General features: G+C 46.2%; 1 protein-coding gene across 1 annotated transcript in view; it reads left to right on the top strand.

Annotated features, from left to right (window-relative positions):
- LOC128379913 (unconventional myosin-XVIIIb) overlaps positions 1-25091 on the top strand; it is a 120453-nt gene that overhangs the window by 71883 nt on the left and 23479 nt on the right. Inside the window, 4 exon segments of the mRNA XM_053339552.1 lie at positions 19907-20057; positions 21715-21824; positions 22970-23035; positions 23147-23275. Coding sequence (XP_053195527.1) covers positions 19907-20057; positions 21715-21824; positions 22970-23035; positions 23147-23275 — 456 coding nt within the window.

The following is a 25091-nucleotide window of genomic DNA, read 5'->3' as shown; positions in this document are numbered from 1 at the left end:
CATGGAAACGCTGGGTTTCTCAGCCGGCGAGCAGAAGGCGATATGGCACGTCCTGGCTGGTATTTACCATCTGGGAGCAGCCGGGGTCTGTAAAGGTAACGCTGGTTCATCCTCATCATCACACACACACACACACACACACACACACACACACACACACACACACACACACACACACACACACACACACACACACACACACCTTAACCACTGGCCCCAAAATGTTCCACACAGCTATTATTCCCAATTGCATGAGTCATCCCCAATTAACGGGTCCTAAGTATGACATTTGTCCTCAGAAGTAGCCTATATGACAAAGCCACACACACACACACACACACACACATCAGATTATTGTCACTTTTGGGGACATTACATAAACTTAAATTTGTTCTTATTGACGCTATTTCTATTTTCGTATCGTACGTATTGTATCATACCATATATCGTTCCACATTCGTATCGTATATCGTATCGTACGTATTGTATCGTACCCATATATCGTACCATATATCGTACCACATATCGTGACCACATATCGTACCACATATCGTATCATATATCATATTGTATCATATCGTATCGTACGTATTATATCGTTCCATATATCGCATCATATATCGTATCGTATATCGTATTGTATATTGTATCGTATATTGTATTGTATATCGTATCGTATATCGTATCGTATATCATATATCATATCGTATCGTACGTATTGCATCGTACCATATATCGTACCACATATCGTACCACATATCGTATTATATATCGTATCGTATCGTACGTATTGTATCGTACCATATATCGTACCACATATTGTACCACACATACGTACCACATATCGTATCATATATCATATCGTAGTGCATCGTATCGTATCATATATCGTATTGTATCATATCGTATCATACGTATTATATCGTACCATATATCGTTCCATATATCGCATCGTATCGTACCGTAGCGCATCGTATTGTATCGTATCGTATATCGTATCGGATATCCTATATAGTATCGTATCGTACTGTATATCATAATCGTATCGTATATCGTATTGTACCGTATATCATATATCGTATCATATATCGTATCGTATATATCGTATCCTATATATCGTATCATATATCATTTCGTAGATCGTATCGAATTGTATCTTATTAACTGCCTGAAATTTGTCCCCGAAAGTAGCCTATATGACAAAGCCACACACACACATCAGATTATTGTCACTTTTGGGGACATTACATAGACTTACATTTCTTTTTATTGATGCTCTTCTATTTTTTACTGTCCACCTGTTACTGCAATACTGTAAATAATACAAGTACTAATACTAATAAAGGAATATCATATCGTATATTAAATGATCTTATTGTAGCGTATCATCGTATCTCACTGTATCATATCGTATATTAAAGTATCGTATCGTATCTGCGTCTCTTGAAAGTCGTAGTTCATCGCTCTGTGAAACATTCAGCTCAGTTTCAGCCAGTTTTAATATGAATGAATTTGTAGTGTAAGCTTTCACTGAGCTGTAATATCATCATTATAAAACCATCAGAGGAGACACTTGAATGCTTGAACTGCTTGATTTCTTCTACTTGAAGTTAAATAGACTTCCAGGCTGAATGATCTCCAATTTAATAATCGAGTCGAGTTTTCCAACGTAAAGCTTTAGTTTTTTTTTCTACGAGGTAAACACGACTCACTCAAAGTTTTAAAACATCATTCAAGAGCAACAAAAAGGAATGCCTCCTAAAAAACACCTTATTGTTATTATTTAACTTATTTTATTTCAATTTTTTAGCATTTTCTCTCTTATGGATGCTCTTCCTGATGCACATTTGCAGCTTTTCTCCTTCTTGGCGTTTCTCTGCTGTTGTAAAAGACGCTCAAACAAACAAACAAGCCCCTCCCTCTATGACTGACCCCCTTTTTTTCCTCTTTTGCACAGTCGGCAGGAGACAGTTTGTGAACTTCGACAGCGCTCAGGTGGCCAGCAGCGTTCTGGGCTGCGAGGGAGACGATCTGCACACAGCTACCTTCAAACATCACCTCAGACAGCTGCTGCAGAGAGCCACCGGGGGCAGCAGAGAGAGGAACGCACCAGCGGAGTCAGAGGAGGGTGAGGATGATGAGGAGGAGGGAGGAGGGAGGAGGATGTGGTGGAGGAGGGAGGAAGAGGAGGAGGAGGAGGGAGGAAGAGGAGAAGGAGGAAGGGCTGGGGAGGAAGGGCTGAGGAGAAGGAGGGAGGAGGAGGAGGAGGAGGAGGGATGAAGAGGAGGCGGAGGGAGGAGGAGAAGGGAGGAAGGGCTCAGGAGGAGGAGGGAGGAAGAGGAGGAGGGAGGAAGGGTCTCAGGAGGAGGAGGGAGGAAGAGGAGGAGGAGGAGGAGGGAGTGAGGGCTGAGGAGGAGTGAGGAAGAGGAGGAGGAGGAGGGAGGAAGGGCTGAGGAGGAGAAGGGAGGAAGAGGGAGGAAGGGCTGAGGAGGGAGGAAGAGGAGGAAGAGGAGGGAGGAAGGGCTGAGGAGGAAGGGAGGAAGAGGAGGAGGAGGAAGGGAGGAGGAGGAGGAGGGAGTAAGGGCTGAGGAGGAGGAGGACGAGGAGGAGGAAGGGGGAAGAGGAGGAGGAGGAGGAGGGAGGGAGGAAGAGGAGGGAGGAGGAGGAGGGAGGAAGGGAAGAGGAGGAGGGAGGAAGAGGAGGAGGATGGAGGAAGGGCTGAGGAGGAGGAGGGAGGAGGAGGGAGAAAGGACTGAGGAGGAAGAGGGAGGAAGAAGAAAAGGAGGGAGTAAGGGCTGAGGAGGAGGAGGGAGGAAGGGTTGAGGAGGGAGGAAGGGCTGAGGAAGAGGAGGAGGGAGGAAGAGGAGGTGGAGGGGGGGAGGAAGAGGAGAAGGAGGAAGGGCTGAGAAGGAGGAGGGAGGAAGAGGAGGAGGAGGGAGGGCTGAGGAGGAGGAGGGAGGAGGAAGGACTGGGGAGGAAAACGAGGAGGAGGAGGGAGGAAGGGCTGAGGAGGAGGAGGGAGGAAGAGGAGGAGGAGGGAGGAAGGGCTGAGGAGGAGGAGGAGGGAGGAAGGGCTGAGGAGGGAGGAAGGGTTGAGGAGGGAGGAAGGGCTGAGGAAGAGGAGGAGGGAGGAAGAGGAGGTGCAGGGGGGAGGAAGAGGAGAAGGAGGAAGGGCTGAGGATGAGGAGGAAGAGGAGGAGGAGGGAAGAAGAGGAGGAGGAGGAGGGAGGAAGAGCTGAGGAGGAAGGAAGGGCTGAGGAGGAGGAGGGAGGAAGAGGGGGAGGAGGGCGAGGAGGAGGAGGAGGGAGGGAACAGGAGGGATGAAGAGGAGGAGGAGGAGGAGGTAGAAAGGACTGAGGAGGAAGAGGGAGGGAGGGAAGAGGAGGGAGGAAGGGCTGAGGAGGAGGAGGGGGGAGGAAGGGCTGAGGAGGAGAAGGGAGGAAGAGGAGGAGGAGGAGGAGGAGGGAGGAGGGGCTGAGGAGGAGGAGGGAGGAGGAAGGACTGGGGAGGAAAACGAGGAGGAGGAGGAGGTAGGAAGGGCTGAGGAGGGAGGAAGGGCTGAGGAGGGAGGAAGGGCTGAGGAAGAGGAGGAGGGAGGACGAGGAGGTGGAGGGGGGAGGAAGAGGAGAAGGAGGAAGGGCTGAGGAGGAGGAGGAGGAGGGATAAAGAGGAGGAGGAGGAGGAGGGAGAAAGAGCTGAGGAGGAAGGGCTGAGGAAGAGGAGGAGGAGGGAGGAAGGGAAGAGGAGGAGGGAGGAAGGGCTGAGGAGGAGGAGGAGGAGGAGGGAGGATGAGGAGGAAGAGGAGGAGGGAGAAAGGACTGAGGAGGAAGAGGGAGGAAGAAGAGAAGGAGGGAGGAAGGGCTGAGGAGGAGGAGGAGGGAGAAAGGAGGAGGAGGAGGAGGGAGGATGAGGAGGAGGAGGAGGGAGGAAGAGGGGGAGGAGGGCGATGAGGAGGAGAAGGGTGGAAGGGCTGAGGAGGAGGAGGAGGGAGGATGAGGAGGAAGAGGAGGAGGAGGAGGGTGGAAGGGCTGAGGAGGAGGAGGGAGGAAGGGCTGAGGAAGAGGAGGAGGGAGGAAGAGGAGGAGGAGGAGGAGGGAGTCGACACTGTTTGTTCTCTAATAAGGTTAAATAAAGCAGAGTGAGGAAGCAGCAGAATGAGACTAAAAGTCCCAGAGAGGCTTTAAAAGAAAGCTGCTGTTCTTCTGTCTGCAGGTTTTTAAGATTCTGTCTTATTTATTGACTTCATGTTTCAAGGTGAAGTTTCTGAGGTGTGGAGCAGTTTTTATGAGTAGCAAGAAGTCTGCTCGCTACTTAACCTGGATTTAAATTATGAAGCCGTTATGAAAAGTCTGTTTTGAAAATCTCTTATGAGGAAGAAACGACCTCAAGGATGTTTTTTTAAAATGGGATTATATTTGCTTCATAATAACTGAGCCAAATGTCACAAGAATCATTTAACCCTCCTGTTGTCCTCGAGTCAAGGAAGGAAGGAAGGGAAGGAAGGAAAGGAGGGAGGGAGGAAGGAAGGAAGGATGGAAGGGAGGGAGAAGGAAGGAAAGGAGGAAGAAAGAAGGAAGGGAGGAAGAAAGAAGGAAGGGAGGAAGGAAGGAAGGGAGCAAGAAGGGAGGAAGGGAGGAAGAAGGAAGCAAAGGAGGGAGGGAGGAAGGAAGGGAGGAAGAAGGAAGGAAAGCAGGGAGGGAGGAAGGAAGGGAGGAAGAAGGAAGGAAAGGAGGGAGGGAGGGAGGAAGGAAGTCAGCAAGAAGGAAGGAAGGAAGGAGGGAGGAAGGAAGGGAGCAAGAAGGGAGGAAGGGAGGAAGAAGGAAGCAAAGGAGGGAGGGAGGAAGGAAGGGAGGAAAGAAGGAAGAGAGGAAAGAAAGGAAGGAAGGATGGAGGAAAGAAGGAAGGAAGGTAGGAGGGAGAAAAGAAAAGAGGAAGGAAGGAAGAAAGGGGGGATGGAGGAAGGAAGGAAGGGAAGAAGAAGGAAGCAAAGGAGGGAGGGAGGAAGGAAGAAAGAAGGAAGGGAGGAAGAAGGAAGCAAAGGAGGGAGGGAGGAAGGAAGGGAGGGAGGAAGGAAGGGAGGGAGGGAAGAAGGAAGGTTGGAAGGAAGGAAGAAAGAAGGAAAGGAGAAGGGCAGGGAGGAAGAAGGAAGGAAAGGAGGGAGGAAGGAAGGAGGGAAGGAAAGAAGGAAGGGAGGAAGGAAAGGAAGAAAGGGGGATAGAGGAAGGAAGGAAGGAAAGGAAGGAAGGATGGAGGAAAGAGGGGAGGAAGCTAGGAGGAAAGAAGGAAGGAAGGTAGGAGGGAGAAAAGAAAAGAGGAAGGAAGGAAAGAAGGACAGAAGGAAGGAAGAAAGGGGGATGGAGGAAGGAAGGAAGGGAGGAAGAAAGAAGGAAGGAAGGAAGGGAGCAAGAAGGGAGGAAGGAGGAAGGATGGAAGGGAGGGAGGGAGAAGGAAGGAAGGGAGGAAGAAAGAAGGAAGGAAGGAAGGGAGCAAGAAGGGAGGAAGAAGGAAGCAAAGGAGGGAGAGAGGAAGGAAGGGAGGAAGAAGGAAGGAAAGGAGGGAGGAAGGAAGGAAGGGAGGGAAAGAAGGAAGGAAGGTAGGAGGGAGAAAGGAAAAGAGGAAGGAAGGAAGAAAGGGGGATGGAAGGAAGGAAGGAAGGAAGGAAGGAAAGAAGGAAGGAAGGTAGGAAGGAAGGAACAATTAAAACAGACGGGGTCAAAGGTTAATTGAAAGTGAATAAAAGTACATTTGAAACTACCTGAAAAGGCAAAACCATCATAAAACACAACATGAGCCACTTCTCTTCTCCTCTTCCACTGCTCAGGATTTCTCTCCAGGTTAGTTTTTTTTTTCTTTTCGGTTTCACAGCTGTGACACATCTGGACAGGTGTTACAGAGCTGCGTCCTTATTGGTCAGAGGTTACAGGTTAGAGGTCTAAATGAGCAGCAGGTGGGATGAAAATGAGAAATATAGCAGTGAAAGATCAGTGAGAGAAAAGAGTAAGGAAAGGAAAGGAAAGGAAAGGAGGGAGGAAGGAAGGAGGGAAGGAAAGAATGAAGGAAGGTAGGAGGGAGAAAGGAAAAGAGTAAGGAAGGAAAGAAGGACAGAAGGAAGGAAGAAAGGGGGATGAGGAAGGGAGGGAGGAAGGAAGGAAGGGAGGAAGAAGGAAGGAAGGAAGGGAAGAAGAAGGAAGCAAAGGAGGGAGGGAGGAAGGAAGGAAGGAAGGAAGGGAGCAAGAAGGAAGGAAGGAAGAAAGAAGGAAGGAAGGGACGAAGAAGGAAGCAAAGGAGGGAGGAAGGAAGGAAGGGAGGAAGAAGGAAGCAAAGGAGGGAGGAAGGAAGGAAAGATGGAAGGGAGGAAGAAGGAAGGAAGGAAGAAAGAAGGAAAGAAGGAAGGAAGGAAGGATGGAAGGGAGGAATAAGGAAGGAACGGAGGAAGAAGAAAGCAAAGGAGGGAGGGAGGAAGGAAGGAAGGGAGCAAGAATGAAGGTTGGAAGAAAGGAGGAAGGAAGGAAGGAAGGGAAGGAAAGAAGGAAGGAAGGAAGAATGAAGGTTGGAAGGAAGAAAGGAGGAAGGAAAGGAAGGAAGGAAGGATTTCTCATGAAAGTGAGAAATATAGCAGTGAAAGACAGAGAAAAGTAGAGAGTTTTATAATCAAGTGTATAGTTTTATTATTAGGTCTGTTCTTTAATTCACTTGATTTAATATATTTTATTTGATTCTTGGAAGATTTTGTTAAATTATTATTATTATTATTATTATTATGACACAGATCTAATCCTGTCATATTTTAGTAACATAACTTTTGTCTGATTATTATAAAACTTTGATAGGTGTTCACATCACCTAAAAGTTTAAGTGTAAAACTCCATACAAACTTTAAAATGAGCTTCTTCTTTTAGGTAAGGTAAGTATGGAAAATGAAAGAGTGAAATAAATTGTCACTATTTTAAATGTCTAAATGCTTTTTCGAAGCCATTTCAATGCTGTCAGGACAAATACTTAATTCTTTATGTATTTAACTGTCCCAAAATGTGTGAAATTGAAATATACTGAGTCTATATATACTGGAATTAGTCTAAAAATACCCATCATATCTACTTTTATAACTGTAAAATGTAAATTAAATGCTAATATCATGAATTCCTGTGTGTGTGTGTGTGTGTGTGTGTGTGTGTGTGTGTGTGTGTGTGTGTGTGTGTGTGTGTGTGTGTGTGTGTGTGTGTGTGTGTGTGTGTGTGTGTGTGTGTGTGTGTCCAGGTCCCAGACTCACAGCTGTTCAGTGTGTTGAAGGAATGGCTGCTGGACTCTATGAAGAACTGTTCACCACCATAGTTTCACTCATCAACAGGTACGATCTCACCTCACAGTCAAAACCAGTTTTACTCTACTGGTTTCACTGGTTGCTTCATTTATACCAGAGGAGTCAAACTCATTTTCATTCAAGGGCCACATACAGTACAGCCCAATTTAATCTCATGTGGGCCGGATCATTAAAAGGAAGGAAGGAAGGAAGGAAGGAAGGAAGGAAAAGAAGGAGGAGAAGAAAGAGAATACATGAAGTAAAGATCGAAGGGAGGAAGAAAGGGAGGAAAGAGAAATGGAAGGAAAAGAAGACAAGAAGGAAGGAAAGAAGGAAGGGAAGACAGACGGAAGGAAGGAAGGAATGAAGGAAGGGAAGATAGATAGATAGATAGATGGAAGGAAGGAAGGAATGAAGGAAGGGAAGACTGATGGAAGGAAGGAATGAAGGAAGGGAAGACAGACGGAAGGAAGGAAGGAATGAAGGAAGGGAAGATAGATAGATGGAAGGAAGGAAGGAATGAAGGAAGGGAAGACTGATGGAAGGAAGGAATGAAGGAAGGGAAGAAAGACGGAAGAAAAGAAGGAAGGGAGTAAGGAAGGAAGGAAGGAAGGAATGAAAAGAAGACAGGGAGGAAGGAAGGAAGGAATGAAGGAAAGGAAGACAGACAGAAGGAAAGACGGAAGGAAGAAAGGAAGGGAAGACAGATGGAAGGAAGTAAGGAATGAAGGAAGGGAAGACAGATGGAAGGAAGGAAGGACAAGAAGGAAGGAAGGAAGGTAGGAAGGACACACAGAAGGAAGGAAAAGAGGAAGAAGGAAACTGGGCCGGATCGGACCTCTCGGTGGGCCACTTCTGGCCCACGGGCCGCATGTTTGACACCCCTGATTTATATATTAGTTGGGGAAGGAAGCAAACCACCTCTCAGTATCCCTGTGCTGTGTGTGTGTGTGTGTGTGTGTGTGTGTGTGTGTGTGTGTGTGTGTGTGTGTGTATGTGTGTGTGTGTGTGTGTGTGTGTGTTTTGGATGCAGGGCTCTGAGCGGGAAGCAGCTGACGTTAGCGTCTGTGATGGTTGTGGACTCGCCGGGTCTGAGGAACCCCCGACACTCTGCAGACGAGCGAGGAGGAAGCTGGTCTGAGCTCTGTCACAACTACCTGCAGGAGAGACTGCTGGAGCACTACCACACACACACCTTCACACACGCGCTGGAGAGATACACACAGGTAACACACTACCACACACACACCTTCACACACTCCCTGGAGAGATACACACAGGTAACACACTACCACACACACACCTTCACACACTCGCTGGAGAGATACACACAGGTAACACACTACCACACACACACCTTCACACACTCCCTGGAGAGATACACACAGGTAACACACTACCACACACACACCTTCACACACTCGCTGGAGAGATACACACAGGTAACACACTACCACACACACACCTTCACACACTCGCTGGAGAGATACACACAGGTAACACACTACCACACACACACCTTCACACACGCGCTGGAGAGATACACACAGGTAACACACTACCACACACACACCTTCACACACTCCCTGGAGAGATACACACAGGTAACACACTACCACACACACACCTTCACACACTCGCTGGAGAGATACACACAGGTAACACACTACCACACACACACCTTCACACACTCCCTGGAGAGATACACACAGGTAACACACTACCACACACACACCTTCACACACTCGCTGGAGAGATACACACAGGTAACACACTACCACACACACACCTTCACACACGCGCTGGAGAGATACACACAGGTAACACACTACCACACACACACCTTCACACACTCACTGGAGAGATACACACAGGTAACACACTACCACACACACACCTTCACACACGCGCTGGAGAGATACACACAGGTAACACACTACCACACACACACCTTCACACACTCACTGGAGAGATACACACAGGTAACACACTACCACACACACACCTTCACACACGCGCTGGAGAGATACACACAGGTAACACACTACCACACACACACCTTCACACACTCCCTGTAGAGATACACACAGGTAACACACTACCACACACACACCTTCACACACTCGCTGGAGAGATACACACAGGTAACACACTACCACACACACACACCTTCACACACTCGCTGGAGAGATACACACAGGTAACACACTACCACACACACACCTTCACACACTCGCTGGAGAGATACACACAGGTAACACACTACCACACACACACCTTCACACACTCGCTGGAGAGATACACACAGGTAACACACTACCACACACACACCTTCACACACACGCTGGAGAGATACACACAGGTAACACACTACCACACACACACCTTCACACACTCGCTGGAGAGATACACACAGGTAACACACTACCACACACACACACACCTTCACACACGCGCTGGAGAGATACACACAGGTAACACACTACCACACACACACCTTCACACACTCGCTGGAGAGATACACACAGGTAACACACTACCACACACACACCTTCACACACGCGCTGGAGAGATACACACAGGTAACACACTACCACACACACACCTTCACACACGCGCTGGAGAGATACACACAGGTAACACACTACCACACACACACCTTCACACACTCGCTGGAGAGATACACACAGGTAACACACTACCACACACACACCTTCACACACGCACTGGAGAGATACACACAGGTAACACACTACCACACACACACCTTCACACACTCTCTGGAGAGATACACACAGGTAACACACTACCACACACACACCTTCACACACTCGCTGGAGAGATACACACAGGTAACACACTACCACACACACACCTTCACACACTCGCTGGAGAGATACACACAGGTAACACACTACCACACACACACCTTCACACACTCGCTGGAGAGATACACACAGGTAACACACTACCACACACACACCTTCACACACTCCTCCCTCCTCCTTTCCTTCGTTCTTCCTCCCTCCTTTCCTTCCTTTTTCTACCCTTCCTTCCTCTTTTCCTTCCTTCTTCCTCCTTTCCTTCCTTCTTCCTTACTCTCTTCCTTCCTTCCTCCCTCCCTTCCTTCCGTCCTCCCTCCTTTCCTCCCTTCCTTCATCCTTTCCTTCCTTCCTCCCTCCTTTCCTTCCTTCTTCCTCCCTTCCATCCTTCCTTTCTCCCTCCTTTCCTTCCTCCATCCTTTCCTCCCTTCCTTCCTCCTTTCCTTCCTTCTTCCTCCTTTCCTTCCTCCTTCCTCCCTCCTTTCCTTCCTTCTTCCTCCCTTCCATCCTTCCTTTCTCCCTCCTTTCCTTCCTCCATCCTTTCCTCCCTTCCTTCCTCCTTTCCTTCCTTCTTCCTCCTTTCCTTCCTTCTTCCTCCCTTCCTTCCTTGACTCAAGGACAACAGGAGGGTTAATCTATGAGTGTAAATCAGCAGTATTATTGTCTTTCTTTGTCCTCAAACCTAAAGAGCAGGAATACTTTTTTAAGCCAGTCGACTTTCTTCTTCTCAGTGAAACTCTCTGGAATAAGATGAGAGATCATATTTCTAGTAAAGCACCAGAAACTTAGGGAATAAAACTTTTTGCTCACGTCTCCTGAGAAAGAAGAAGTGCCTGAGTGCTTTTTACTGGAGCAGTAGCCTACATTCAAAATCCACCTCAGTCCTGTCAAGTCTACTTTTAGTTCTTCTTCTTCTTTAGTTCTCAGCGTGCTATCTTCACTGGCGTTAAACATTAAACCTGTACTGGCTCTTATTAGTCTGGTTAGAGTGGTACAAATATGCACAAAAAACTACCTTAATGGCGGAACAAAAGCTATAAATCTGATTTATTGGCTTGAAAATGTTCTGGGTGGTAAATTATTTTCTCATCTTTAGTTTACAAGAAAGCTAATAATGAATAAATGGAAAAATAGAGAAACACACATGATTCAAAAAAAGGGAAAACATAACTTTCAAAGAAGGACAGAGGAAAGAAGGAAGGAAATGACGGAAAGGAGGAAGGAAGAAGGAAGGAAAGGAGGGAGGTAGGAAGGGAGAAAGAAGGAAGGAAAGGAGGGAAGGAAATAAGGATAAGTCTGGGTCAATTTGACCTGGGAGGACGACACAAAGGTTAAATGTTTTTTTACATGATTTGAGTAAATAATCACACATGTTTTCTGTTACAGGAGAAGGTCCACGTAGACTTTGAGTGTCCAGAGAGCAGTCCCACGGAGGTTGTGTCCGCCATCGACCAGCCGCCTCCACAGGTACACAACTCATACTGACTACATGGGGAAGTAACTTAGAGCTGCATTCTATCAAAAGGCCACCAGGGGGCGACCGTCTCTATACAAGTCAATGGAGAATTCACCAACTTCTCACTTGATTTCTAACCTCAGTAAACGTTTTCAAAATGTGTTTATGGTCTCAATCGCTAGTTTAAAGCCTTCTTCAATGCAGTATGATGTTCATTTGGGACATTTTGGCCTCCCTGATTTTATATGTGATGATAAAGCAGGGTATGCATTAGGGCGTGGCTACGTCCTGATTGACAGGTTGATTGACTAATGTCCTCGAGATCCAGCCCTCGCAACCATAGCAACCTCCCCGCCCCACCCATGGCCCCACCTCATGCCCATATAAGTAGAATCTGTGTTTTTATTTTTCCCAGCATGCACCTGAAATTTTCAAGATGGCGCTGCCTAGATTTGAAACTATTGGCTTCCGAGCAGCAGTCCACAAACCAATGGGTGACGTCACGGATGTTACGTCCATTTCTTTTATACACTCTATGGGTAAAATATAAAGCATCGACCAGCCGCCTTGTCCTTCCTTGTTTCCTCTGTCCTTCTTTCCTTCCTGCCTTCCTCCCTTCCTTCCTTTCCTTCCTTTCCTTCCTCCCACTCCTTCTTTCCTCCGTCCTTCCTTCCTTGCTTTCCTTCCTTCTTTCCTTTCCTTCCTTCCTCCCTCCTTTCCTTCCTTCCTCCCTCCTTTCCTTCCTTCCTCCCACTCCTTCTTTCCTCCGTCCTTCCTTCCTTGCTTTCCTTCCTTCTTTCCTTTCTTTCCTTCCTCCCTCCCTCCCTCCTTTCCTTCCTTCTTCCTCCTTTCCTTCCTTCCTCCCTCCTTTCCTTCCTCCTTCCTCCCTCCTTCCTTCTTCCTCCCTTCCTTCCTTGACTGGAGGACAACAGGAGGGTTAATGGAGAGTTTGGAGCTCATTAAATTAAAGGTTCTTAGTGGAAGAGGTTAACAAAAAAAAATTGAGTTACAGCAAACGAGTATTAGTGAAGAAGTCGATGCTGTTAGTAAAACCAAAAATATTCCACTCATTGTGCCTCCATCTCCTCGTCTCCATAGTAACAGCCAGTTAATACCTGCCCTTCAAACTTATTATTCATAGACACAGTTACCGTCACCAACATTACCTTCAGGTTTGGAACTAAACCTGCATTTCGATTTGAGGAACCAGCGACTAAAAGTAGATAGTGTACCAGTGGCGAGTTTGTGACTAAAAGATTTCCAGTTTAATCTCTGGACTGGTAGAAGGAGTCTGATTTGATCTTGTCCTCCTCTGCTCCTCCATTCTTCTTTTTTCTGTTTCATTCTTGTGAAACAGATTCTGATAAATTACAACTTTATATAAATATGCTTCTAAATTGTTGGAGTGCCCCTTTAACATGCTCTTAACCTTCCTGTTGTCCTCGAGTCAAGGGAGGAAGGGAGGAAGGGGGGAAGGGAGGGAGGAAGAACGAGGAAGGAAGGAAAGGAGGGAGGAAGGAAGGAAGGAAGGGAGGAAGAAGGAGGAAGGAAGAAAGGAAAGGAGGGACGAAGGGAGGAAGAAGGAAGGAAAGGACTGAGGAAGGAAAGGAGGGAGAAAGGAAAGGAGGGAGGAAGGAAGGAAGGAGGAAGGAAGCAGGGAAGGAAGGAGGGAAGAAAAGAAGGAGGGAGGAAGGAAAGACAGAAGGAAGGAAGGAAGGAAGGAAAGGAGGGAGGAAAGTAGGAAGAAGGAAAGAAGGAAGGAAGGAAGGAGGGAAGAAGGGAGGAAGGAGGGAGGGAGGGAGGGAGAAAGGAAAAGAGGAGGGAGGGAGGGAGGGAGAAAGGAAAAGAGGAAGGAAAGGAATGAAGGAAGGAAAGAGGGAAGAAAAGAAGGAGGGAGGAAGGAAGGAAGAAAGGTGGATGGAGGAAGGAAGGAAGGAAAGGACAGAAGGAAGGAAGGAAGGAAGAAAGGGGGAAGGAAGGAAGGAAGGGAGGAAGAAAGGAAAGGAGGAAGAAGGAAGGAAAGGAGGAAGGAAGGGAGGAAGAAGGAAGGAAAGGAATTAAAGGGAGGAAGGAGGGAGGAAAGACAGAAGGAAGGAAGGAAGAAAGGTGGATGGAGGAAGGAAAGAAGGAAGGAAAGGACAGAAGGAAGGAAGGAAGAAAGGAGGAAGAAGGGAGGAAGGAAGGACAGAAGGAAGGAAGGAAGAAAGGGGGATGGAGGAATGGAGGAAGGAAGCAAGGAAGGAAAGGACGAAGGAAGGAAGGAAGGAAGGAAAGGAGGGATGAAGGAAGGAGGACAACAGGAAGGTTATAGTATGGATATACCTGACAAACTCTCCTCGCTGCATTTCCAGCAAACACTTTTTTTTACGTTGGCTGCAGAACTACAGAGTTTTTATAATGACATGTACAAAGAAATAACATTTTATATCCATCACGTTATAGCCTATAAACATCCTGCCAACATTTAGCTCACACACACACACACACACACACACACACACACACACACACACACACACACACACACACACACACACCAGCAGCAGCAGTGAGGTCTGTTGTTTCTGGCTCTGCTCGATGAACACGATAAATATGACCAATAAAAAGTCCTCGGCTCCGTCCATCATCTTCTAACGCAGCCAGGAACTAAAGACTAAAACTCTCTTTCTGTCTTTTTATGGTAATTATATATCATCTGTGCATCTGTGTGTGTGTGTATATGTGTGTGTCTGCATGTGTGTTTATGTGTGTGTGTCCGTGTGTGTGTGTATGTGTGTGTCCATGTGTGTGTGTTTATGTGTGTGTTTCTATATGTGTGTGTGTGTGTGCGTGTAGGTGTGTTTATGTGTGTGTCTGTTTGTGTGTTTATGTGTGTGTGTCTATACGTGTTTATGTGTGTGTGTCTATGCGCGTGCATGTGTCTATGTGTGTGTTTGTGTTTATGTGTGTGTGTCTATGTGTGTGTGTGCATGTGTGTATGTGCGTGTCTATGTGTTCAGCCAAAAACTGAAGAAAAAAAAACTCTTTTTTTGTCTTTTTATGGTAATTACATATCATCTGTGCATCTGCGTGTGTGTGTGTGTGTGTGTGTGTGTGTGTGTGTGTGTGTGTTTAAGGTCCGGGCAGCAGATGGAGACCCCAGAGGTCTTTTATGGGTTCTGGATGAAGAGATGGTCACACCAGCCTCCAGTGAGAACAGCGCCCTGGAGAGAGTCTGCCAGTATTACAGCAGTGCTGGTAACACACACACACACACACACACACACACACACACATATAATTAATGAATTCAGTGATGAGTATTCTGCATATTGGTGTCCCTGCAGTACGTCAGTGTGAGCAGCCGCTGCAGTGCGAGGTGAACCACCTGATGGGCCGTGACCCCGTCCGCTACGACCTGACTGGATGGTTCAGTATGATCCAGAACAACCCGTCTGCCACCAACGCCATCTGTCTGCTGCAAAACTCCACCATGTGAGTCTGTGTGAAGGCCTGAGAGGCTGAACGCTGATACTCACACACTTTAAATATGCTATGTGAACATTTTAAAGTAGGCTGGGCTCACTCTTATATATGTTAGAAATACAATAAGTGGCCAAAAGTATGCAGACAAGCTTGTTTATGTGCTTTAATTTGAGTCAACAAATCTAATATTAGAATAACAAGTATTGGGTTTGCACTGTAAAAAAAAAAAATCCTGTTGTTTTTATAGGAAAATACCATAGACTGTAGAAAAGAAATGGACGTAACATCCGTGACGTCACCCATTGGTTTGTGGACTGCTGCTCGGAAGCCAATAGTTTCTAATCTAGGCAGCGCCATCTTGAAAATTTCAGGTGCATGCTGGGAAGAATAAAAACATGGATTCTACTTATATGGGCATGAGGCGGGGCCATGGGCGGAGCGGGGAGGTTGCTATGGTTACGGGGGCTGGATCTCGAGGACATTGGTCAATCAACCTGTCAATCAGGACGTAGCCACGCCCCTAATGCATACCCTGCTTTATCGTCACATATAAAATCAGGGAGGCCAAAATGTCCCAAATGAACATCATACTGCATTGAAGAAGGCTTTAAACTAGCGATTGAGACCATAAACACATTTTGAAAACGTTTACTGAGGTTAGAAATCAAGTGAGAAGTTGGTGAATTCTCCATTGACTTGTATAGAGACGGTCGCCCCCTGGTGGCCTTTTGATAGAATGCAGTTCTAACTTACTTCCTGGTTGGCCTCATTTCAGAGGACCAGAACTCCCCGCCTGATATAAAGTCAAGAAGTTGTGATATGAAGCATATGACGTCCATTTCTTTTATACAGTCTATGCTTTATACTGAAGTCCTTTGAGACATTTGCAGTGCAGCAGTGCTCCAGTTCATTTTCTCTCTACCTCTCTCTCAGCTCAAGATCCCTGTGATGATATAAAACCTCATGCATTTTGCTTGTGCCTAAAAGAACCAAATGCTTGAGGAATTAAAGACATCAGACTTATAATCATCACCTCTAAGCTCATGAAATGCTTTGAAAGATACTCTGGAAAGATACTCCACTGCAGTCTGCACACAGGAAGGGTGTTAGAGTGGATGATATTCTTGTAGCTTGTTTTTTGATGTCTCTATTGCATTTCAACACAATTCCACCACACATTTTAGCCAGTAAGCGTATCGATCCTTCCTTCCTTCCTCATTCCTTCTTTCCTCTCCTTACTTCGTTCCTCTTTTCCTCCTTCATTACTTCCTTCCTCTCTCTTTTCCTCCCTTCCTTCTTTCCTCCTTTACTCCCTTCCTTTGTTCCTTCCTCATTTCCTTCTCTACCCACTTCCTTCCTTCCTCTTTCCTCCCTTCCTTCCTCCCTTCCTCCCTTCCTTCCTCCCTTCCTCATTTCCTTCCTTCCTTCCTCATTTCCTTCTTTCATTCCTTCCTCCCTCTTTTTCTCCCTTCCTTCCTCCCTTCCTTCCTCATTTCCTTCTTTCATTCCTTCCTCCCTCTTTTTCTCCCTTCCTTCCTCCCTTCCTTCCTCATTTCCTTCTTTCATTCCTTCCTCCCTCTTTTCCTCCCTTCCTTCCTTCCGTCTTTCCTCCTTTCCTCCCTTCCTTCGTTCCTTCCTTCCTTCCTTGACCTGAGCACAACAGGAGGGTTAAGCTGCTTTTTTTTTGTTGCTGTATGAAAGGTGCTACAGATATAAAGTTATTATTATTAGTATTACCTCACATCTAGATCCCAGAATGAGAGGCTTGGAGGTGACATAATCAGATACCATTATAACCAACACAGACTCAGTCCCTATTTATATTCCCTTTATAAACCTCTGACTGCAGGATTAGTCCGGCATCTAGCTCCCACTTGCAAAAAAATGTTCCGATGATTCAGTCCTCAATGGCTTCATCCTCAAAGACAATCAGGAAGGTAGATGGCTTTGTCAATGGTGTAATGAACACCACTTAATTTTAGATATAAGTAAAGACCAGGGAGCCTATTATTGATTTCAGAAAGAAAAAAGGCTGTGGTGACCCTTGCCCTGATTAAACATGATTGAGGTGGTTTCCTCTTAAAGTACCTCAGTGTCCTTGTGGGTAATAGACTGGACTGGAAAGAGGACACCAGTGACCTCTTTAAAAAAGGCTCCAGTACAGGCTGTTTGTGCTCAGGAAGCTGTGGTCAGCAGGTCACTCATGCACATGTTTCATCAAAGTATTTTAAGTGTCCTATTTTATGCCGATGTCCGCAGGAGTACAGAGAAAGGAATGAACATAGAGCTGCTCGATTATGGATAAAATCATAATCAGGATTATTTGAGTCAAAATTGAAATCATGATTATTAAAAATATATTTTTTTAAACTTTAGAAACATGCTGCACTTATTGGACATTCACCTTAAGGAAAGGAAAGAAGGAAGGGAGGAAAGGAAAGGAGGGAGGGAAGGAGGGAGGGAGGGAGGAAGGAAGGAAGGTAGGTAGGTCCGTAGGTAGGTAGGAGGGAGGAAGGATGGTGGGCAGGAAAGAAGGAAGAAGGAGAGAACGAAGGAAGGAAGGTAGGAGGGAGGGAGAAAGGAAAAGAGGAAAGGAAGGAAGGAAGGTAGAAGGGAGGTAGGAAGGAAGGAAGGTAGGTAGGTAGGTAGGTAGGTAGGTAGGAGGGAGGGAGGAAGGATGGTGGGAAGGAAGGAAGGAAGGAAGAAGGAAAGAACGAAGGAAGGTAGGAGGGAGGGAGAAAGGAAAAGAGGAAAGGAAGGTAGAAGGGAGGTAGGAAGGAAGGAAGGTAGGTAGGTAGGTAGGTAGGTAGGTAGGAGGGAGGGAGGAAGAAGGAAAGAACGAAGGAGGAAGAAGGAAGGACGGGAGGAAGGAAGGAAGGAAGGAAAGGAGGGAGGGAGAGAGGGAGGAAGGAAGGAAGGTAGAAGGGAGGGAGGAAGGAAGGAAGGAAAGGAGGGAGGGAGGGAGGGAGTTAGGACAGAAGGAAGGAAGTCAGGGAGGAAAGAAGGAACAGTCAAAACAGACGGGGTCAAACAGAGCTGCAGCCACTTCCTGTCTAAGCTTTTCAAAATAAAACCTTTAGTTATTGAGCGCTATCTCATTATTATTAAAAGTAGTTTCCCTTCGATTTGATTAGTTTTGAGTTCGTTTGGCCCCTAAATCGTAATCATGATCACATTTCGATTAATTGAGCAGCCTTAAATGAACAAGATCAATAAGCTGATCACGAGGGAAGGATCCGTTATTGGCTTGACTTCCTGTTTCATTAGGAGTGATCGTGGAGCAGAGAGTGGGTGGAAAGCTCCAGAGTATTATGCAGAATGAGGTTTTGGTCCAGCGTAATGTGTTATTAGTCAGCTGAAGAGCTCTTTTATAGTCAGGTGCCATTCAGAGAGATTCAGAGAGATTCAGAGAGAAGAGCTTTCAACCTGCTGCAGTGAAGTTTTTAATGAACAGAGCCGATGACTGATGTTAATGACGAGGAGGATGGAGGAAGTACTGAGGACTGTGGTGGTGATGCTGCTGTCCATTAATATGTTGATACTGATGTGAAATATCACCACTAACATAGACATTACAGTCTCATTGGTGTTCACATTATTTACTATGGTGCTCTGCTCTCTCATTATTTTGTACTGCCTGATGATGTGTGTCCTACCTGCTGTCTGTCCTATATGGTGACACTCAGTCTCATATTGCATCATATCGTATCATATTCCTTCCTTCCTTCCTTCCTTCCTTCCTTCCTTCCTTACTTCCTTCCTTCCTTCCTTCCTTCCTTCCTTCCTTCCTTCTGTCTGTCCTTCCTACCTTTCTTCCTCCCTGTCTTCTTTTCCTTCCTTCCTTCCTTCCTTCCTTCCACCTGTCTTCCCTTCCTTCCTTCCTTCCTTCCTTCCATCTGTCCTTCCAACCTTTCTTCCTCCCTGTCTTTTCCTTCCTTCAATATGATCCTTCCGTATGTCCTTCCTACCTTTCTTCCTCCCTGTCTTCTTTTCCTTCCTTCCTTCCTTCCTTCCTTCCTTCCTTCCTTTTTTCCATCCATCCTTCTTCTCTTCCTTCCTTCCTTCCGTCTGTCCTTCCTTCCTTTCTTCCTTCCTTCGTTTGTTTGTTCGTTCCTTTCTTCCTTCCTCCCTGTCTTCTTTTCCTTCCATCTTTCCTTCCATCTGTCTTCCCTTCCTTCTTTCCTTCCTTCCTTCCTTCTTTTCCTTCCTTCTTAGCTACCATCTGTGTTCCCTCCCTTCCTTCCTTCCTTCCTTCCTTCTTGTCTTGTCTTCTCTTCTCTTCCTTCCATCTGTCCTTCCTGTATTCTCTTTCTTCTCCTCCTTCTTGTCCTTCCTTTCTTCCATCTTTTTAATGATCCGGCCCACATGAGATTAAATTGGGCTGTTTAAGGCCCTTGAAATGAAAATGAGTTTGACCCCCCCCCCCCCCACATTTACAGACTCATGTAATGTTCAGGTGTTGATGTGTTTAGTTTGATGTCCCATGTTTTTCTAGATGTTGACTGTGATGTCACATGACCATCTTCTCTCTCTCTAATCTTCCTCAGAGGGGTGTTGAAGGCCATGTTCACCCCCACGGTCAGTGTTCCCCCGATGTGTCGAAGTGTGGGGGGGCTGGAGGGCAGCAGCCAGCGCTCCCTGCAGAGGAACGGCACCATCAGGAAAACCTTCAGCGGAGGAATGGCGGCCATACGCAGACACTCCCAATGCATCGCAGTCAAACTCCAGGCTGTACGTCTCCTAAACCCAACACACACACACACACACACACACACACACACACACACACACACACACACATTAACCCCTGAGAGGATTCACACTATTATTCAGTATAGCTCAGTTTCTGTCTCCTCCCTGCAGGACGCTCTGGTGAATCTGATTCGTCGAGCCAGGCCGGTGTTCCTGCAGTGCGTGAGTGCAAAGACAGACGGAGGAAGTTTTGATGTGCCGGCGCTCAGAGTGCAGCTGCAGTCCACACAGATCCTGTCGTCCCTGCAGCTCTACCGCACAGGTCAGAACATTTATATCACATGACTTTAAAGACTGTAAAGTGAATTCAGACATTTTCTTCTAAACACATTAAATAGGTCATAAATGTATTTCTAAAAAAGGTGTAAAAAGCATTTCAACCATTTAGATTTGAATTGTGGAGCTAGGCTTCACAAACTGTGTTTCAACATTTCTGTGTTCAGGATTTAGTGATTAGCATAAACCCGCCCCTGCTGCTGTAGAGGTAGAAATACATTCAGCACACACTACTACTACTACAGTCTACAGTTAGCCAGTTAGCTGAGTTAGCCGCCGAGCTAGCAGCTGAGTTAGCGGCAGAAAGCTCTCAGACGTAGCGTCCATGTTTCTGGTAGAGGTGGTGACTTTGATTGACAGGTGACACTTGGTAGGGGGCGGGGCTTCAGCGGACTCGGCGGCCACGCCCACAACGTTTGGGAGCAGAGAAAGAGGCTGATTTTTACACAACTTTGAAGCCTAATTTCATATATTTGGCGATTTTTTTTTAATCATTCAAATTTGGCAGGGTGGTTAACAACACACTTTTCTGTAAGAGTAAAGAAAGATAAAAACAGGAGAATAAGAAGTGAGAGTGCAGTGTGAGATATTAACTCTAAAACTGTGATTTAATAAAAAGCAGCGAGCAGAAAAGTGTTCAGCTGTGATTTAGAAGAACAGAGCGTTTCAGCAGCAGACCTGCAGTCTTCTGGGAGTTTATTCAGATATATAGAGCATAACAAACTTTACGTTGCTTCTCCAGGTTTAGTTTAGACTCTGGGGGACAGAAAGCAGCTCTGCCCCAAATCAGCTGAGAGGTCTGAGATGTATTAAAACACTAAATCATTTAATTCTTTATAAACCAACAGCAGTAATTAAAGTCTGTTCTTCCTTTTAAATACAACAAAGTACAAGTCCTTCCTTCCTTCCTTCCTCTCTTCCTCCTTTCCTTCCTTCCATCTGTCCTCTTTCCTCCCTTCTTTCCTTTTTTCCATCTGTCCATCCTTCCTTCCTTCCTTTCTTCCTTCCTCTCTTCCTTCCATCTGTCCTTCCTTCCTTCCTTCCTTCCTTGCTTCCTTCCTCTCTTCCTTCCATCTGTCCTTCCTTCCTTCCTTCTTTATTTCCTTCCATCTGTCCTTCCTCCCTTCCTTCCTTCCATCTGTCCTTCCTTCCTTCCATCTGTCCTTCCTCCCTTCTTTCCTTCCTTTCATCTGTCCTTCCTTCCTTCTTTCCTTCCTTCCATCTGTCCTTCCTCCCTTCCTTCCTTCCTTCCATCTGTTCTTCCTTCCTATCTTTTTTCCTTCCTTCCTTCTTTCCATCTGTCATTCCTTCCTTCCTTCCTTCTTTCCTTCCTTCCATCTGTCCTTCCTTCCTTCTTTCTGTCATTCTTTCTTTCCTTCCATCTGTCCTTTCTCCCTTCTTTCCTTTCTTCCCTCTGTCCTTCCTCCCTTCCTTACTTCCTTCCTTCCTTCCTTCCGTCCTTCCTTCCTTCCATCTGTCCTCCCTCCCTTCTGGATTAATTTTACCTTTAATATCTAATATATTTAATCTCTCTCTCTCTCTCTCCCTCTCTCTCTCTCTCTCTCTCTCTCTCTCTCTCCCTCTCTCTCTCTCTCTCTCTCTCTCTCTCTCTCTCTCTCTCTCTCTCTATATCTCTCTCTCAGGTTATCCGGAGCACATGACCCTGAGTGACTTCAGGTGTCACTTCCAGGCTTTATCTCCTCCAATCATGAAACGTTACGCCTCCATGTTTGTCAACCACGACGAGAGAAAGGTCAGCGAGATGAAACCGTCTCATAGAAACGCTGAGTCTCTAATCTGCTGCTCAGAGTAGAATATACAATAAAAAAATGTTTCCTCTTCCTCCTCTCTTCTTCCTCTCTTCATCCTCTCTTCTTCCTCTCCTCTTCCTCTCTTCTTCCTCTCTTCATCCTCTCTTCTTCCTCTCTTCTTCCGCTCTTCTTCCTCTCCTCTCCCTTTCCTTTTCTTCTTCCTCTCCTCTTCCTCTCTTCTTCCTCTTCCTCTCCTCTCTTCTTCCTCTCTTCTTCCTCTCTCCCTCCTCTCTTCTTCCTCTCCACTTCCTCTCCTCTTCCTCTCTTTTTCCTCTCCTCTTCCTCTCTTCTTCCTCTCCTCTTCCTCTCTTCTTCCTATCCTCTTCTCCTCTTCCTCTCTTCTCCCCTTCTTCTCCTCTTCATCTCCTCCTCCTCTCCTCTTCCTCTCCACTTACTCTCTTCCTCCTCTCTTCTTCCTCTCCTCTTCCTCTCCTCTTCCGCTTTTCTTCCTCTCCTCTCCTTTTCCTCTCCTCTTCCTCTCCTCTTCCTCTCCTCGTCCTCTCCTCTTCCTCTCCTCTCTTCTTCGTTTCTTCCTTCTCTCCTCTTCCTCTCTTCTTCCTCTCCTCTTCCTCTCTTCTTTCTCTCTTCTTCCTCTCCTCTTCCTCTCTTCTTCCTTTTCTCTTCCTCTCCTCTCTTCTTCGTTTCTTCCTTCTCTCCTCTTCCTCTCTTCTTCCTCTCCTCTTCCTCTCTTCTTCCTCTCTTCTTCCTCTCCTTTTCCTCTCTTCTTCCTCTCCTCTTCCTCTCTCCCTCCTCTCTTCTTCCTCTCCACTTACTCTCTTCTTCCTCACTTTTTCCTCTCCTCTTCCTCTCTTCTTCCTCTTCCTCTCCTTTTCCTTTTCTTCTTCCTCTCCTCTTCCTCTCCTCTTCCTATCCTCGTCCTCTTCTCTTCTTCTCCTCTTCCTCTCCTCTTCCTATCCTCGTCCTCTTCTCTTCTTCTCCTCTTCCTCTCCTCTTCATCTCCTCCTCCTCTCTTCTTCCTCTCCTCTTCTTCTCCTCTTCCTATCCTCGTCCTCTCCTCTCTTCCTCTCTTCTTCCTTTCCTCTCCTCTTCCTCTCCTCTTCCTCTCTTCTTCCTCTCTGCGTCTCAGGCTGTGGAGGAGCTGCTGGTTGAGTTGGATCTGGAGAAGAAGAGCGTCGTGGTCGGAGACAGCCGGGTGAGAAGACAGACGCTCCTCTTATAAAACTAGCAGAGCATTAAAAACCAACTGATGTGACTCATGAATCCTCTGTGTGTGTGTGTGTGTGTGTGTGTGTGTGTGTCTCAGGTGTTCATGAAGCGAGGTGTGCTGCGTTACCTGGAGCAGCAGAGGGATCAGCAGGTCAACGGCTGGCTGGTTTATCTGCAGGCGTCCTGCATGGGACACCAGGCCCGCCAGAAATACCGAAAACTAAAGGTCAGTGTGTGTGTCTGTGTGTGTGTGTGTGTGTGTGTGTGTGTGTGTGTGTGTGTGTGTGTGTGTCTGTGTGTCTGTGTGTCTGTGTGTGTGTGTGTGTGTGTGTGTGTGTGTGTGCGTGTGTGTGTGTGTGTGTGTGCTGCACTTAGAGCTCTAATCTGTACATTAACTTTACTTAAAGAAGTGAAGTTGTGCTGCAGCTGCTCAGAGAGACACACAGTACAGGTGAGGCGCTGCAGGTGAACAGGAAGTACAAACTGTCATCACGCCAAAATAAAATGTATTCATGTTATGTTGTTTAGTTTTTTTCTGTGTGTTTGGCATAATCTTTACTACATTAACCCTCCTGTCGTCCTCCCGGGTCAAATTGACCCCATCTCTTTTGACTGTTCTTCCTTGCTTCCTTCCTTCCTTCCTCCTTTCCTTCCTCCCTCTTTCCTGCCTCCCTTCTCTCCTAAATTCCTTCCTCTTTTCGTCCTTACTCCTTTCCTTCCTTCCCCTTTTTCGTCCTTACTCCTTTCCTTCCTTCCTCCTCCCTCCCTCCCTCTTTACTCCTTTCCTTCCTTCCTCTTCTCCTTCCTTCCTTCCTCCCTCCTTACTCCTTTCCTTCCTCCCTCTTCCCTGCCTCCCTTCTCTCCTAAATTCCTTCCCCTTTTCGTCCTTACTCCTTTCCTTCCTTCCCCTTTTCGTCCTTACTCCTTTCCTTCCTTCCTTCCTTCCTTCCTCCTTCCTCCTTTCCTTCCTTCCTTCTTTCCTCCCTTCCTCCTCCCTCCCTCCCTCCTTACTCCTTTCCTTCCTTCCTCTTGTCCTTCCTTCCTTCCTTCCTTCCTTCCTTCCTTCCTTCCTCCTTTCCTTCCTTCCTTCTTTCCTCCCTTCCTCCTCCCTCCCTCCCTCCTTCCTCCTTTCCTTCCTTCCTCTTGTCCTTCCTTCCTTCCTCCTCCCTCCCTCCCTCCTTACTCCTTTCCTTCCTTCCTTCTTTCCTCCCTTCCTCCTCCCTCCCTCCCTCCTTACTCCTTTCCTTCCTTCCTCTTGTCCTTCCTTCCTTCCTTCCTCTTGTCCTTCCTTCCTTCCTCCCTCCTTACTCCTTTCCTTCCTTCCTTCCTCCCTTCCTTCTCTCCCTCCTCTTGTCCTCCTTCCTCCTTTACTTCCTTCCTTCCTTTCTTCCTACTCTCCTTCCTCTTTTCCTCCTTCCTCTTTTCCTTCCTTGTATCCTTCCTTGACCTGAGGACAACAGGAGGGTTAAGCATATGTTACTTTAAAGCCATGTTTTCTTTTCTTACTGTATAAGATAAGGTCAAATGCATTAAATCTACTTTTATATATGACAGAAAACCAGCAAATGTGTATATTTAATAATCTTGTTCCAGCAAATGTTCACAGACTTGTGTATTGGTATTATTAATATAGATAGTAGAGATCAATAATAATAATGATAATGATAACATATTTATTTAGTCTAGCACCTTACATAGAAATGAAATTCACAAAGTGTTTCACAGAATAAAACTTAAATAAAAGACCAAAAAGAAAAATATGAAAAACATTAAAAACATATAATCAATGAGGCAGAAACAAGAAAAACTATATAAAAATATTAAAGCAAGAACACAATAAACCCATCTGGAGGTTTTTCTCTCTCTACATATTTATTTTATGTTTTTATTTCTGCGTCTTTGTTTGATTTTAAAACTCAAATGTTTTCTTTAAAATGACTAAAATGATTTATTGATCATCTAAAAACTGTTGCTGATTCATTTTCTGTTGACTTATTATTTCAGTTCTTGTCATGATGAGTTTCCACATATTCAAATCACAC

Source organism: Scomber japonicus, chromosome 19 (assembly GCF_027409825.1).
Source record: "Scomber japonicus isolate fScoJap1 chromosome 19, fScoJap1.pri, whole genome shotgun sequence".
NCBI classification, from domain to species: domain Eukaryota; kingdom Metazoa; phylum Chordata; class Actinopteri; order Scombriformes; family Scombridae; genus Scomber; species Scomber japonicus.
This window is presented reverse-complemented; position numbering and strand designations above follow the sequence as displayed.